The sequence below is a fragment of the Cavia porcellus genome, unplaced genomic scaffold (genome assembly GCF_034190915.1).
Source record: "Cavia porcellus strain 051 isolate PalLab524CR breed Dunkin Hartley unplaced genomic scaffold, mCavPor4.1 scaffold_28, whole genome shotgun sequence".
Classification (NCBI taxonomy): Eukaryota; Metazoa; Chordata; class Mammalia; order Rodentia; family Caviidae; genus Cavia; species Cavia porcellus.
Window position 1 is genome coordinate 49,047,239 of NW_026947511.1, and position 15,690 is coordinate 49,062,928.

At 37.0% G+C, this 15,690-nt stretch overlaps 1 protein-coding gene across 1 annotated transcript in view; it reads right to left on the reverse strand.

Moving 5' to 3' along the window:
• Positions 1 to 13,472, reverse strand: part of LOC134473780 (butyrophilin subfamily 1 member A1-like) — a 45,675-nt gene extending 32,203 nt beyond the window's left edge. Inside the window, exon 1 of the mRNA XM_063239299.1 lies at positions 13,253 to 13,472. Coding sequence (XP_063095369.1) covers positions 13,253 to 13,472 — 220 coding nt within the window. The remainder of the gene's footprint in view (positions 1 to 13,252) is intronic.
• Positions 13,473 to 15,690: the final 2,218 nt, after the last annotated feature.

The window sequence follows — 15,690 nt, forward strand, 5'->3', positions numbered from 1 at the left end:
TTTTAAAGAGAAAAACTAGAGGTCTTTTGATAATCACTATGTAAAATAACAACCATAGGTCTGTTGCTATCACCTTGTTCTGAAGGCCTATATCATCATTGTTTTGGGTTCTTTGCTATTGTTATTTTTGTCTTTATTGTTTGTTGTTTTTCTAGTAATTTCTTTTGTTTGGGTTTCTTATTCTCTCAAATACAGAAAGGATAGGTCTACATTCAGAGGCTTATATGCATGTAGAACTTTTCCTAAACAGTTTATGAGAATCGATTATATTATGCATGATGAAAAGTACAGCTACTTTGAAGCAAAAGACACGTGGTAACCATTGCTGATTTCCTTTTGTAATGCTGTGAAATCCAGTAACAGTATTATTCTTTGTTTAGAGTGGTTTTAGTCTGTTTGTATTGTTTAATTTCAACGTACATGAAAGTATAGTTAGCTATTTTGATGAGAACAAGAGATATTATGGTAGTCATCGTTGATTTTCCTATTGTCTGGTTTTGAAGTTCTGTAATACCTTCATTACTGTGCTCTGATCAGTTTTATACTATTTTGTTTTGTATGAATTCATTGTGTGTGACGATACAGACAACTATTTGGAAGAAAACAAGAGACATTATGGTAGCCACTGCTGATCTCCTGTTTTCTTGCTTTGAAATCTGTGTCACTTACATTGTTTTCTCCTGATCTGCTTCTTTCTGTTTTCTTAGATTTTGTTTTTACTCTCTTTAAGATAAAAAATAAAAAAGAGAAAAAATAATAAAAACAAAAATACAAAATTTCAAAACAAATCATGACTGAGCTTAGTTAAATCTGGTTTGTTTGATTGATGTTTTGTATCGACAGATTTTATTCAAAACATATGATTGATAGTATCAAGTTTGAGAGTACAGGCAACTACACTGAAGATGACAAGACTTTATGATACACGTTCTGGTTTGATAACTGTCTGCCTTTGAAGTTTAATACTATATACAAAGTTCGGTTTTTATTACTACTGTTATGTACTGATATATTCAATTATACTATGTCTGATGATATAGCCAATTCTATTGAAGGTAAAAAGAGACAACGCAGGAACTATGGTAGCACTCCTTGTACAATGGTCTTATATGTCTTTTTTGTTTCATGTGTTTATAGGTATACATTTTGTTGTGTCTTGCTTTGTTTTGTTTTCCCTCTAATATAGAAAGGATAGAAATACATGTTCAGACTCATGCATGTGTAGAATTTATAAACAGTTTATGAGAACTGATCTTATGACACATGAAGAAACGAACAGATACTTTGAAGAAAAAGAGACACTAATGTACCAGTGCTAATCCTGGAGGATCATAATGTGAAACCCAGAAATAGTATTATGCTTTGTTCATAGTGATATTAGACTGCTTGGGTTTGTTCAATCTCAACATAATTGAAGATTTGGATAATTGCATGTATGTTTAAGTGTGAAGGACTGATACCCATATGTCTAAGATTTTGTTGGATAGTTGAACAGAACTGGTTGCACTCTCTTTTTTTGAATCCCTACTTTATATGCTCCTCTTTAGTATCTTAAATAACTATTTATAAGAGAATAATCTGTAATCATCAACTAGTGATTTCTTACTGTTTATTTTTTTCTTTCAAAGCATGTATTATTTCTACCTGTTTTCTGTTTTCTACCTGTTTTCAGTCTTTCTTTAAATAAAATTTTAAAAAAACACTTCAAAACAAAACAATAGGAGAGTAATAATGGTTAGAACACTGCATATTGCTATCTTTGAAATAGTTGCTCAGATTGTAACACATGGTCATTAAAAATTGATCAAACTATAAGCACAAACATACTTTTTCATGAACTAGAGAGAAATTTGTTATATAATTGTCTTAAACATTTTATATATGCAAATATATTTATTTATTTTTCATTTTCCATTCTTTCTTTTCTCCTTTTCCCATCCCAGTTTCTCTTTCCTTGAAATACTTGGATTAATGTCTTTACTTAGTTAAGAAAAAGCAGTCATTGTCTTTCTAACTTTGACTCTGTTCTTTTTTGATTAGTGTATTGTACAAAGCATATATATTTAATGTAAGTGCTACACATGTAAAATAATAGATCTTACATCTAAAAGTAACAAAGTAATGTACTCGGATAATTGAATTTGAAGGAACACTGCCTTCAATAATTAAGAAAAATTCCAAGAAGTAAAGTAATTGTGATGTATCTTAACTTGCTCTGATGGTTGTTTATATTTCACTGTTTTCCATGCAATAAACATTCTCTAACAGTGATTAACATTTGAGAAGACACAAATAAATGATTCAACACACATAAATCAATAAATAAATTCACCAAATCAACAGAACCATTCGCAAAAGCTCTGTGATCATTTGAATAGAGGCAGTAAAAGCGCTTGACCAAGTCCAACACCAATTCATGATAAAAAATCATACAGAAAGTCTTTATCTCAGTATTATAAGAGCCAACTATGATAAGCCAGCATCGAACCTCTTACTAAATGGACAGAAACTGAATGCATCCACTGTGTAATGGGTAACAATAGATGAAAATGCCCACTACCTCCAGTCCTGTAAACATAGTTATGGAAATGTTATCCAAAAGCAATTAGACAAGAGAAATTAGTTACTAAATAGCTAAAGTAAGACACAAAGTCAGTATTACAATATTAAAGATCAGTTGCATTCCTATATACAAATAGCGGACTCACTGAAAGGGAAAGTAGGAAAGCAATACCTTTCACTGGAGCATCAATGAAAAGTGAAGTATTCAGCAATTAATATAGTGAAGGAAGAGGAGGAACTTCCCATTGAAAACTAAAGTACTCTGAAAAAGGAGGTCTAGCAGAATGTTAGAAGATGAGAAGGAATTCCCTGTTATAGGATAGGCAGAAAAAAAAAACTACAGTGAAAATAGCCATACTTTCAAAACTGATATACAGAATTCATGCAATGTGTAAAGCACAACTCACAGAAATGATGCAAACAACTCTAAACTTCATCTGTAACCAGAAGCTGTTGAGAATAGCAAAATAAGTTATGGTCAACAGGGGCAAGGCAGAGGGCATCACAATCCCTGATGTGAAATTATACCAACAAGTCACAGTGGTAAAAATAGAGGATGTGGAATCAACTCCAAGTGGACTGAAGCACTGTTCCTTATGGGAAGTTTGGGGGAAAAACCTAAATGTCCATGACAGAAAAAGTGAAAAAGTATATACTATGTGGTATATACAACAGTGGTTTCACACAAAGGCAATTCTGGAATGTATAACCACATGTAAGATCACTCTTGGCTTGCCAATGATCCCTTGGCATCACTTCCCTAAGACCAGAGCAAACAGAGACAGCACATTTACTCTTCAGAGGAAGTCAGCAGACTTCAACGCGTCCAGAGTTAGCATCACATCTCTATGTAAAGAAAAAGTGTATGCATATCTCATGGGTGTAAATTCAATACTATGCTTCTGATGACTAGAATTAAATCTCCCTTTTTATAATGCTCTTGGTTAGAATTTAGTGATCTTGGGAACTTAGTTAAATGGATATTTCTCCAAACATAGAAACTTAGCATGTTTCTTAGCTTGTCACCTTAATGATTTCAATGTTTCCTACAAACTAGAAGTATAATCACTATAGGTTGGTGTCTGCTCTTTCGAAACGTTCAGTTAGTGCACATTGAAATGCTTTTTATGTTAATATTAATAGCCCCATACAAATCTACAGCAATATGCTTTTTAATGAAACTGTTGTTTCATTATTATGTTTGTATGCAGTAGGCATGAGTGTAGATTTTCAATCTTGCCAAATTAATTTGCACCACATTTAGAGTATAGGTATCATACTTCTTAAGTGACTGTTACTGGTTATATTTTTAAACAAGTGATTTTCAGCTGGCACAGTGCTGCAGCCTATTCTCACCTGATTGGAAGGCTAAGGAAGAAGGATCCCAGGTTTGTGTCCAGCCAGCACTATCTCAAAATTTTAAAAAGAGTTGAAGCAAAAACCCAGTATTAGACTTCTTATCTAGCATGCTCAAGGCAATGGGTACAACCTGCAGTACTTCAGATAAATAAGCAAACAATGAAAGAAAGAAAGAAAGAAAGAAAGAAAGAAAGAAAGAAAGAAAGAAAGACAGAAAGAAAGAAACAAAGAAACAAAGAAAAAGAAAGAAAACAGGGAACTTTGCAATGACATATGGAAAAGTTGGAAGCATGATCAGCATGACAGTAGGAATCGTAGTAGAGAAAAAAATTCAAAATATGTGGGAAACATTTGGCAAAGACCAGCAAAGGCAGTAAGCTGAGAAACACATGGAGAAAGACAGGCTCCAAAAGTTAGAGCAGGCTCGTGGAAGCAGGATGAGGTGAAGAGCTAGCAATGTCTAATCGGGGAGCGATTAGTGAACTGAGAGCTCCTTGGGGGAACCTAACCAGAAGATGAGAAGAAAGAAGGAGTCACATGGCCAGGCCTGAGTATTGTCCATCGGATTCCAACTTCGTGCTCTGTGGCCTGATCTTTCTTTGTGACACAATACTTTTCTGAAAGACATTAACCTAGGGTCATAAATACTTTTACCTAGGCACAAGTAACAGCAGTAACTAAAATCAAACTCACATTCGTTGAGCTGTGGAGTCACCGTTTCTGGGTGAGTCAGATTAAGGTCCAATGCACCTGCCCTGGGAATTCCAGCTATTCCAGAGGAATTCCAGGGGAATCCGATGCCTTTGTGTTCCATGTATAGGCACAGAGCAGACGCTGTACCACCTGAGGCAATGCCCTCAGAAAGACAGAAGCTTGTCTCACAAGCTAGGTTTTGCTTTTGAGACCTGTAGTCAAATGGGCTATGGAGAAGAGAATGGACCCTGGACCTCACAGGATCATAAAACAGTATTTTGTTGGAAAGGTTCATGTGCTCATTTGAACACGTGTGCAAATAAATACTTGGGTGCACAGATCTCAACTGATAAAGACAGAACACGTTTCTGTGGGATTCTGTTCTTTATCCAAATGAAGCCCAGGAGACTGTGTGTGCTGAAGGAAGGAAAAGTTTTGTATTTACTTTTAATTTAAGCTGTGCTAAGGTGGTCGCACAGTAAGCAATCGACTCTGGGTTCCTTTGTTTCTTCCCAAATTACCCACAGGTTCAAGCTACCTGTTCCAAGATGTTTCTTCTGCAGATTTATTAACTTTCTATTGTCAAGTCCCTCAAAGTCCCTCATCTTACTTTACTTATTTATCATGCTGAAGCTAGATTCTGAAAAAAGTATAGGTTTTTTTTTTTTTTTTTTTTTTGTCTCTTGGAGATGGAATCTTGCTATGCAATTCAGGTTGGCCTTGAGCTCCTTTGTAGCCCAGGCTGGTCTTGATCTTGCAATGATCCCCTTGCCTCAGCCTTCCAAGTGCTAGGATAACAGGTGTGGGCCACCACACCCCAGAAAAATATACTCTTTGTTTCTTTCCATACTTTATATCCCCATAAGGCTCTCCCCATCATTTATCATTTGATCACGTGAATGTTATATTCTTGTATGAAATGCCACAATGGAACCCATAAATTTCTATAATTAATAAGAACTAATAAAATGAAAATAATTCCTGTCTTCTCACAACTATATCTTGTTCAATCTATATCAATTTGTTGAGATAACATTTGCATGCATAAAATATACTACTTAAATTTTAAAATATTCATAACATTATACATCACCAATCACCACCCTTTCCCACAAGTTTTCCCCACCCCCATAGAAACACCATACAAGTTAAAAGTTTGTCTTACTCTCTTCATCGTGGGGTAAACATTACTCAATTTTCTGTCTTTATTCATTTGCCTATTCTTGACATTTTATATGACAAAATTAATATAAACATGATGTTTGTATCTAATTTGTTTTACTTAGAATGCTTTAACACAGTTACATATTTTTCCATGTATCAATTTCTATCAGTCCTTTCTGTAGTGAAATAATTTTGCAATGCATAAATGTGCCAGATTTTGTCTATTTATCTGATAATGGACCCTTGGGTTCTTTATACATTATGGCCATCATAAAAAATAGTGCTCTGAATATTTACACATTTTTGTGTGAACCTGTGCTGTTTTTTTTTTAATATTAGATACTGAACCAGGATATTCCAAATCCTAGGCAAGCATTCCTTCACTGAACTATATCACCAAGGTCATAAGCTCTGAAATCTCTTGGATACATATATGACTTGAAGTGGAATCATAGAATCATATCCAATTCTATATTTCACTTTTTTGAGGAAATTCCAAATTATTTCACATGGTTCTTTGCAATGTTTATATCCTCGCCAGGCTTATCCCCCTTTTCTTTGGAGGGATGTGGTTTTATTTTGTGGTTTTAATTTGTTTTTATCTAGTGAATATAATGAATGTTGTGAAATGTATTTTTCTATGCTTATTGCACACTTACATATTTTATTGGAAGGAATGTCTATTTGAGTCCCTACATGACTTTTAAAATTTCTTCCACATGACAAAGCTAGTTTACAAAAGTGTATACAATTTGGTAAATACAAATATATGCACATATATTCAAGTTGCCTCACTATACTTAAGGTAATAAACATATTCATCACCTCCAGTAGTTTTCTCATGCCCTCTCCATTTATGTGGGGACACTTTAAAAGGACACTACACTCTTACTAATCTTTTTAGTGTGTGACAGCTTTTTAAAAACTATTGGGCACTATGTTATTCAGCAGACCTCTGGAAGTCACTCATTATTTTACTATAGATTTATATCCATCACCAGTATCCCTCTCTTCCAGTCATGTGGTATTCACAGCTCTATTGTGTACTTCTACATCTGTGGCTATTTTAAATTTGGAAACTACCCTAATACATGGAAGGTAAACAAATGACTACCTGTACCAGGGATCAAACTCATAACTTCACACTTACCAGGCAGATGCTTACACCACTGAGCTAAATTCTTGGCCAACAAGTGAATTTTGAACAAGCAGTATATCAATAAAGGAATCAGGAAGGTTACTACTTGTTTCAGTATTAGCAGGACATAATTTTCTCCAGAAAAGTATACCAATCACTGCAACTAATCCAGAAAAAGAACAAAGCAGAGCCATACTAGCCAGAGTAATATGATCCACTAAAAGTCACTGTCAGCCAGCTGTAGCACTCCCAGGAATATTTCCCACAAGAGTTAAAACAGCATCCTACACTGATATAATTGCCATTCTTATGCTTATTTCAGCAAAATTCACTAAGCTCAGTTGTGAAAACAAAACAGAAGCTTATTATCAGGTGAGTAGAGACAGAATAGGTGATGCATATACACAATGGAATACTATGCAGCCATAAAGAAGGATGTAACCATGTTCCTTATTAGAAAATGAATGTGACTGGGAATTATAATGTCAAGTGCAATAAGCCAGACTCAGTTAAATATTTTACGTAATTCTCCCTATGTGAGAGCCAAACTTTCAGTTGGCTGCAGCCCAAAACAGTGGCTGTACTGCAACCTGTGTAATACCATGATCCAGGACTTCCAGCTGAGTTGCTCCCCAATCTGTGACCTGTGAGATAATATGTGTTTGGTCTTCCATGATGCAAAAGAGAGAGAGAGAGAGAGTGGGGGGGAGGAGGGGGAGAAAGAGAAATAAAAATACCTTTATTGAGGGGACAGGAAGTCTTCTGAAGAGATGCAGGCATGCTTTGGAATCTTTAGGGGAAAAAAAAAAAACTACAGGCTTTATTTGGAATTTGACAGGCGCCCACTTAAAAGAGTGTGTGGAATGACAGGTTGATGCTGATAGGAGGATTCTTTGCCCGTGTGCAAAAGGGACTTGTGGGTTCCCTAAAAGGCAGGGAGGTGCTATCCAGAGCAAAATAGAGCCTTTGCATGGGAAAAACCTATCAATACACTTGTTATTTTAAGCCACTCAGTTTTAGAGTACTTTATCACTCAATAATGATCAACTAATTCACTAGCACTATGTCACAGAAAACTGGCTCTTTTCTGGATTACAGTGCCACTTGTCACACATCATGCATGGAGTATTGGGTCCAGATGCAACACAAAACTATATGATACTCACATTCCTCATAGAAAATCTAAGATTAGTACAACTTACATACAGCCTTCTATATGTAAGATCATATAAAAATTACTTATAAAATCTAATATAATGCAAATGCTCTGTAAACAGTTGTTGACTTACTGATTTAAAATCTTATTTAGGGAATGAAATAATCTGTACTTTTTCAGCACAGATAAAAGTTTTTAAAAATTAATAATGTTTCTGAGGTTGGTGGAAACCACAGTGTGGGATGCATAGATATTGGGAGCTGACTGTATTCACATTCTTCCAGAGAATCTGACACACGTACCTATATCAAATAGTAGAAAACACAGAATTGTCTGATTTGGCCACCAAAATTAACCATTACCCTTCTGAAACCAGAATCTGCTGCTATTTCAACAGCATTGACCACTAAGGCATTACCTGAGCTCAAAGTTTCATGCTGAATCACAGATATTTTTCATGTTATAGAGAGATAACTTCTTACATGTTAACTTTTGCATCCACTAAGGATAAGTCCTATATTCTACCTGTCTTCTTAAAAACAAAAGTCAACAGTAGAAACAAAGTGAAAAGTAGAAATGTAGTTACCTGAGGTTTACAGGACTATTACTTATGACTGCTTATATCTCGTTGTAGCTTTCTCTTGGATACCAAAACTTTCAGGTTATACTTAGGAAAATTTGGGACATCATGTGTTTTTTCTTAAGATTTTGAGTTCTAGATTGGGAATCAAAAGTGCAGAACGTGTTTTGAAGTCTTTTTCTGCATAAGTAAAAGGGAAATTTATCTTCATTTTCCTTTAGGTGTGGGAGATATGGGAGATGTGGGAGATACGGGAGAATAATTTGTTCTATTTTATGTAACCCATTTAATGAGAAGGAAGAAACTACCTCAGAAAGAATGTCTTTTTTCATGCTGTTTTGGAAGACTATTCACGAAAATCCTAGGGCAGCACCTTTTATGTCTCTTGCTTTAATCAGTTTTGTAGGCAGTGACCATAGAAAGCTTCTGTTTTTCAAATTTCTTACCTTTCACTATTTAGGGAGTGAAGCTTTGTGTATGGTTACTTTCCATACCTTCTAGAAATAAAAGCATTAATTCTGACAGAGGAAGTCCCTATGCATCTGGACTGTGCTTTAGTGAAATGCATAGCCCTTCTTGTCTCCCTTGGGTGGAGTAAAAAGGAAGGAAAAGGAAGTTTACTCTGGAGAAGAACTTCAGACTTCTTGCCAAATCTTACCAAAAGCATAGCCTTAATCTCAAACTCTGCATAACCTACAGAGACCTTAACATTTTTGCAGTCAAACCTCATGTCTTTGTTGAGAAGTACATGTTTTCAATGATAAACTGGAATTATATGTGGCATAAAAAATCAATTTGGCTCTTAAGATAGTTTGAAGTATTCACTCTGTTGTACTGTACTCAGAAAACAGGGCCCCATGATGAAAAACGTGGCAAGACCCCAAGATGACAAATGGGGTAAGACTTCTTTTTTAAAAGAACTGCTTTTATTTTAGCTGGCCCAGCGACACAGTGCAGATGGAATTTGCAAAGCTGTGCAACTGAGTTAGAGTTTTGAATGATTTTTATAGTTCATTTATGATTAGCTCATTGATCATTAAGTACATAGTGATGAGAAACAGAGATAAGATGGGCCTTTGTTCCCCTTTGCTTGAGGTCAGAGGCATTTCACAGTGGGTGGTTAGCCAATTCATAGCCCTTCGTCTGCCAATTTCAGGAACATATGTCTCTCATAAAGGGAACCATGGTTGACACAGCATCATTTGTCTCTTACAAGGGGAATAAAAGTTGACATAGCACACAGGTCCCTAAGGTGGGGGGGGGGGATGATGCATTACAGAACAGCAGAAAGACACAGTCAATTAATTTATAACTATGTGGTTGGTGCTTGGTTACTAGGGTAATGAGCTCAGTACAGAATGACAATATTACTAATAACTATCTCTTTAAGTAACTATTTTTGTTAATTACCTTTTAATCAACTATTTTAATTTTTCAGCATCTTAGTATAACTTTCCCCACTGATTTTTGTCAGTGAACCAAATCATTGGCTCATGGAATTTTCAAGAAGTGGTATTTGTTCATAAACTTGTGTCCTTAAAACCATGAGTTTTATTGTTTGAACCCGGTCTTTGACATAATTTATTAATCTGTTTATAATGCAAGGTCCAATTGTTAAACAAGTAAGTAAGATTAACAGAGGTCCAGAGGCTGCTGTGATTATCATTGTCAACCAGGGAGATAGAGAAAACCATTGCTCAAACCAATTCTGTTCAGCTTGTCTGGCTTGTTCTTGATCCTCTAACTGCCTTTTAAGGCTGGCCATACTTTGTCTGATAACCCCAGAATGATTGGCATACAAACAACAATTTTCTCCTAATGCCAGACAAAGGCCTCCTTCCTTTAGGAATAGTAGATCTAGACCCTGCTGGTTTTGTAAAACCATCTCAGTCAGTGAACTTAAAGAATCGTCTAATTTGGAGACAGAGTCACTAAGGGCTGCTAAATCTTGGTCAGTGAGTGCACGTAAGTGTATATAATTTTGGTCTTTTGACTATTAGGCTGGACACTCAAACCTATTGACCTTGTTATCTCAATTTTTAGTAATACAGGAAATAATACAGGATTTTTTTTTGTTCTTACTGGACTCTTTAAGTCAAAGCTAGGGAACAAGTGACTCCTACCATTATCTAGAGAGTGCCAATACACTTGGAGAAAGATATGGACTAATATGCAAAGCTCAGGGCACTAGGTATACAGGTGATGCATGGAACAAGGAGTTATATTAGAACTACAGGCAAACCAGGCTCCATTGGGAGCAACAAGGTGTTGATTAGCAGGATAGGAAAAAGTATAAATCAAAGCTGAAGAGGTAGGATTACAGAGTGCAGCACAAGGGGAAGTGTGCAAGGAGTAGGAGGCAGAGTAAACACAGGTTCCTGGAGCACCCTGTACATTGTCCAGTGTGAGCAGGGGCTTAGCATCCCACCAACAAAAGGTGCGTCTGTACAGGAATTTAAAAGTTAATTTGCCATACGCAATGTCCAGAGGCAAGAAGGGGCTAGAGATGTCACAGAAATCACAGAGGGCAAAAAGGTGTCAGGAGCAGGAAGTCTAGTGGTGGAGAACAGAAGATTGGGTCTCCAGAGTGAGGAAAAAGGTAACGACCCTCTTTATTTTTCTGTCAAGGAGATACAAATTTACAACCCCAATGTCTACAAAAATATTTCGTCTCTATGGACTGTGAACACCTATGATCAGAGGCAGGCTGTTTCTTTTGGGGACAAAGATACCAGCCAGTGGACTGTAATTTTTTTTTTAATACTTAGGTCCCTTTAAGTCTCTATTAGCAACCTATCAGGCAGCATGACATGCAAACCGAACAACACTTTTTGTCTAAATTTTGCTGGGATGTTATCTAATAGGGAACATAAATCTATCTTAATTATCTCATAGACAGTAGCATTGGCTACCAATAATTTACCAGTGAAATAGTCAGTAATTTTAAGTTTTAAACAGTGGGGTTACAAGGTATCTCCTTAGTTGTCCATGAGGAATAACACCTAAGAACAAGATTATCAGATACATTTGGCAATCTTAAGCTTTAAAGAATCCTTGGAGGGAACAACAGTCCACTTATCTGTAGGTTGATTGCTGTCAGAGGCCAGAACTGGCTTGAGGTGGCAATGATGAATCGAGGCAGGCTTTTCTGTGATTTTGATGGCAGTCAGAGTGTTGAAGACCATGGTGTAAGGGTCTTTTCACCATGGTTTGAGAGACTCACGGTGATGTCTCTTGATGAGTAGTGTCCTAGGTTTCACTGCAGGACGTTCATCCTCAGGATGGGCCACAGGCAGAGGTTGTTGTTCTCAGAATAACTGGTGGATGGAAGTCAGAGCTAGCTGAAAGGCCTGCAGGAACTTAATAAGATCTTGATTAGTCAGATTAGCTAATTTTTTTCTCAGAGATCTTATTAGGAATAAGAGGAGGAGGTCTCCCACATGGAACTTTAAAGGGGAAACAACTGTAACATAGGGGGTACATTGTGCATGAAAGAGGGCAAAAGGAAGGAGACTCACCGAGTTCTCAATAGTTTTTAATGTCATCTTAGTTATTACCATTTTTAAAGTCTGGTTTATCCTTTTTATTTGTCCTGAACTTTAAGGCCAGTAAGCACAATAAAGTTTTCAATCAATCTGCAAGGCTTGGGTTAGTTTTTGAGTTATCTGGGCTATAAAAGCCGGGCCACTGTCAGACCCCATGGATAAAGGGAGGCCAAATTGGGAAAACTGCTATCAGGGCTGACTCAAGACTTAGTAGGAAAAGCTATCTACCATTACTCATTCTCTTAAAGTCCAGGCTTTTTTATTTTTGTGAACTCTATTTCTCAATGTTTTTAGGCATAGTCCCATGATATCAAGTGGTTTTCATTTGTTGTGGTTGCTTAGGATTTACCAACTGGCACTGAGGTCTTCTAAGGCTCACAGACTGAGTAAGCTTTGATAACTGAGGGATAAAGAAATGATCTCAAAAAGAGCAGCGAGTTTTGATCCTCCCATGTGGGTGGACTGATGAGCTTCTTGGATGAGTTTTCATCTCAATGCCTCGTGGAGGAGGACTCAATTATCGGGCAGTTGGTACCAGCCCCCAGGGATATCAGGTTTTGCTTGGAGTTGAGCTTCCAAATGTAAGTCTTTTTGAGTGTAAAAGGGCTCTGACAGAGTAGGTGGAATTAGCAGCAGTGTTGGGGCTGTCTCAATTCCCACATATTTTGTGGCCGCTTTTCCGGCAGTGGTGTCTGCTAGATTGTTCCCTCGTGTAACAGGATCATCTCCCAGTTGATGGGCTTTGCAGTGAATAATAGCCACCTTCCTTGGCATCCAAATGGCAGACAGAAAATCCAAAATTTGGGAAGCATTTTTGATTTTTTTGCACCCTGAAGTCAACAAACCTCATTCTTGATAAATGGCCCCATGAACATGGGCAGTAGCAAATGCATATCTGCTCTCAGTATAAATGTTTATGTCTTTTCCTTCTGACAACTTGAGGGCCTCAGTAAGAGCTATGAGTTCAGCTTGTTGATCTGATATTCCTAGCTCTAAGGTTTGTTCCCATAGAATCTGAGAGTCCGTAGTGACAGTAGCTCCTGCAACCTGCTTACCTTTAGATGTAACTGCTTCCATCGGAGAAGTAGATGGAACTCCAGGTAATGGCTCGTTCGTCAAATCTGGTCGAAGTCCTGTGAGGTGATCAATGACCTCAATACAATTGTGGAGAGGCAAGGAGGGATCATCATCAGGCAGCAGGGTAGCAGGATTTAAGGCTGTTGTTTCCTTGCAGCTGATAGTAGTTGCATCCAGGAGCAGCGCCTGATAGTGCATAACTGGAGTTAGTCAGCTATCAATCTGGTGAAGCTTTGATGAGAGTGTCCAGTGAATGAGAGGAGATAATTAAAAGTTTTTGTCCAAATGTCACCTTTTGGGCCATTTTCACCAGGAGGGTCACCGAGGCAATCATCTGCAGGCAATGGCTGTAAAATTATCAAGTGTCTTGGAAAGATAGGCAATAGGTCTTTGCCATGGTCCTAAACTCTGGGTCAGTACTCCTTTTGCTATCCCTTGTTTTTTATCAACATAGAGGGAAAGAGGTTTTTGCAACTTTGACAGAGCTAGAACTGGAGCTTCTGTTAAGGCTGATTTTAATTGCTGAAAAGCCTGGTCTCATGAGTCTGTAATCTAAAGCAGGCAATATCTTATGGCTCCTAGAAATTTTATATTTGCTTTTTAGTCACAGGAACAGGAATCTGTTGAATGGCTTGCACCAGCTTGGAGGAAAGAGTCAGTTCTAAGCAAACTCCAATAACTAACTGATGGGGCATTTTTAAAAATCTCTCAAGCCTTTACAATTTTTGCTTAATATCAGGTGCCAACAGTTACAAAGGTATTATTAATGGCCCTTGCCTTTTTAGGTGCTACCAGATCTACAGGTGTACAAAAGTAATGGGCCTCTAGCAATCTCTCCAGAAACCCCGGGGGAGACTCATCATCTAATTGTCTCACCTCTGTTACCTTGGACAAATTGGTGGGTTTTCTGGCAGCCCTTAAAGGCTTCTGAGAACAACTGGCGATACTGAAGGAGAACCTTCTTACCTCTGGTTGTCTGTTTGGGGCGGGAAAAAGGGAAAACATGGTTCTGGCATTCGGAATCAGAGGACAGGTTTTTATTTGGAATGCACACTGTTTTTTGTCCCACAACATGAATTTTTTTTTTCCCTTTCTCTCTTTTACTGTAAACAAAACCTGCAAAATCTGCTGGCAGTCATCCCAAGTGGGGTGTTGAATGGAGAAGACAAATTCCAAAAGAGAAATAAGGCCCTGAAGGTCCTTAGAAAAAAGGCAGGTGAGGAAGAGGAGTCCAGCAATTCTGAACGCTGATGGCTTCTAGTCCAGATGGGACTGAGAATTACAGTCCTTTTTAATTTTTATTTTCATAGGCAAATATATTTTATATATGGTCAACACTGACTTTTTACCATTATATAAACTTGGGATTACAAAGGGCTTCAATTTATCCTCCGCTTTTTAGAATATAATCTTATTTTAATGGAAACATTTTATAGTAAAAGTTTACTGATCCAATACTGTCAAATTCTGAACACATTTGTTTTTCTGTTTCTGTTTATTACCCATCAATTACCTTTTATTCTAGCTTTTTAGACAACATTAAAACTTTTAACAAAATCCTTGAAATGACTTTCTTAGTCGTCTAAAATATATTAAATCATTTTATGTCTTATTACCACCTTAAAATGTTACACTTTAAAAACTATAACTTTTTAAAGTGGCTCAAAAACAATATGACCTGGCTTTATTCGGTAAAGCCAACATGATTTTAAAAACCATAAACATATATATGTATTGTTATATATTTACATTTTAACCAGAAAAACACTTTTAAATGCATGCCAAGGTTGTACATAATCAGTTGAGGACTAAAACAATAAACAAGACACCACAAAAAACAAGACCAACATTAAAGACACAAACAAAGGATTTTCTGTGCATGGTTCAGTGACCTAAAGGGAAATTTTTTTGTGTCTTTTTCCTTTTTATCAGTACCAAGGATCGAACTCACAACTGCCTGCTTACAAGGCAGGCACTTATGCCGCTGAGCTAAATCCCCAGACTGGGAAATAAATTTTCATTATGACCCTTAAGTCCAATAAGCCTCATGGAACCTGCAACAGTAGTTTAAGAGAAAAAAGAAATTTAAATGTTAGTACTGAGGTAACAGATTCAAATGAACAAATGGCTTCACTGTAAAAATATACCAAGCACAAAACCAAATGGATAAAAAAAATCCCAAATCACAAATGGGCTAGCAGCCCTGTCCCGGAGGGCATCCCGCTCCGGTGCAGAAGGAGCCAGCCAAGCTCCTCTGCAACTTCAAAGGTGTGCACTCAAATTACAAAAAACAAAAGATCCAAATACAGATGTTTCAAGCCAATCGATCCGTGAAAAAATGTGGGGAGGGGTTCCCATGTAATCCCGGAGAGCCCCCAAATGTTGGACTCTACTCAAAAAACAGGGCCCCATGATG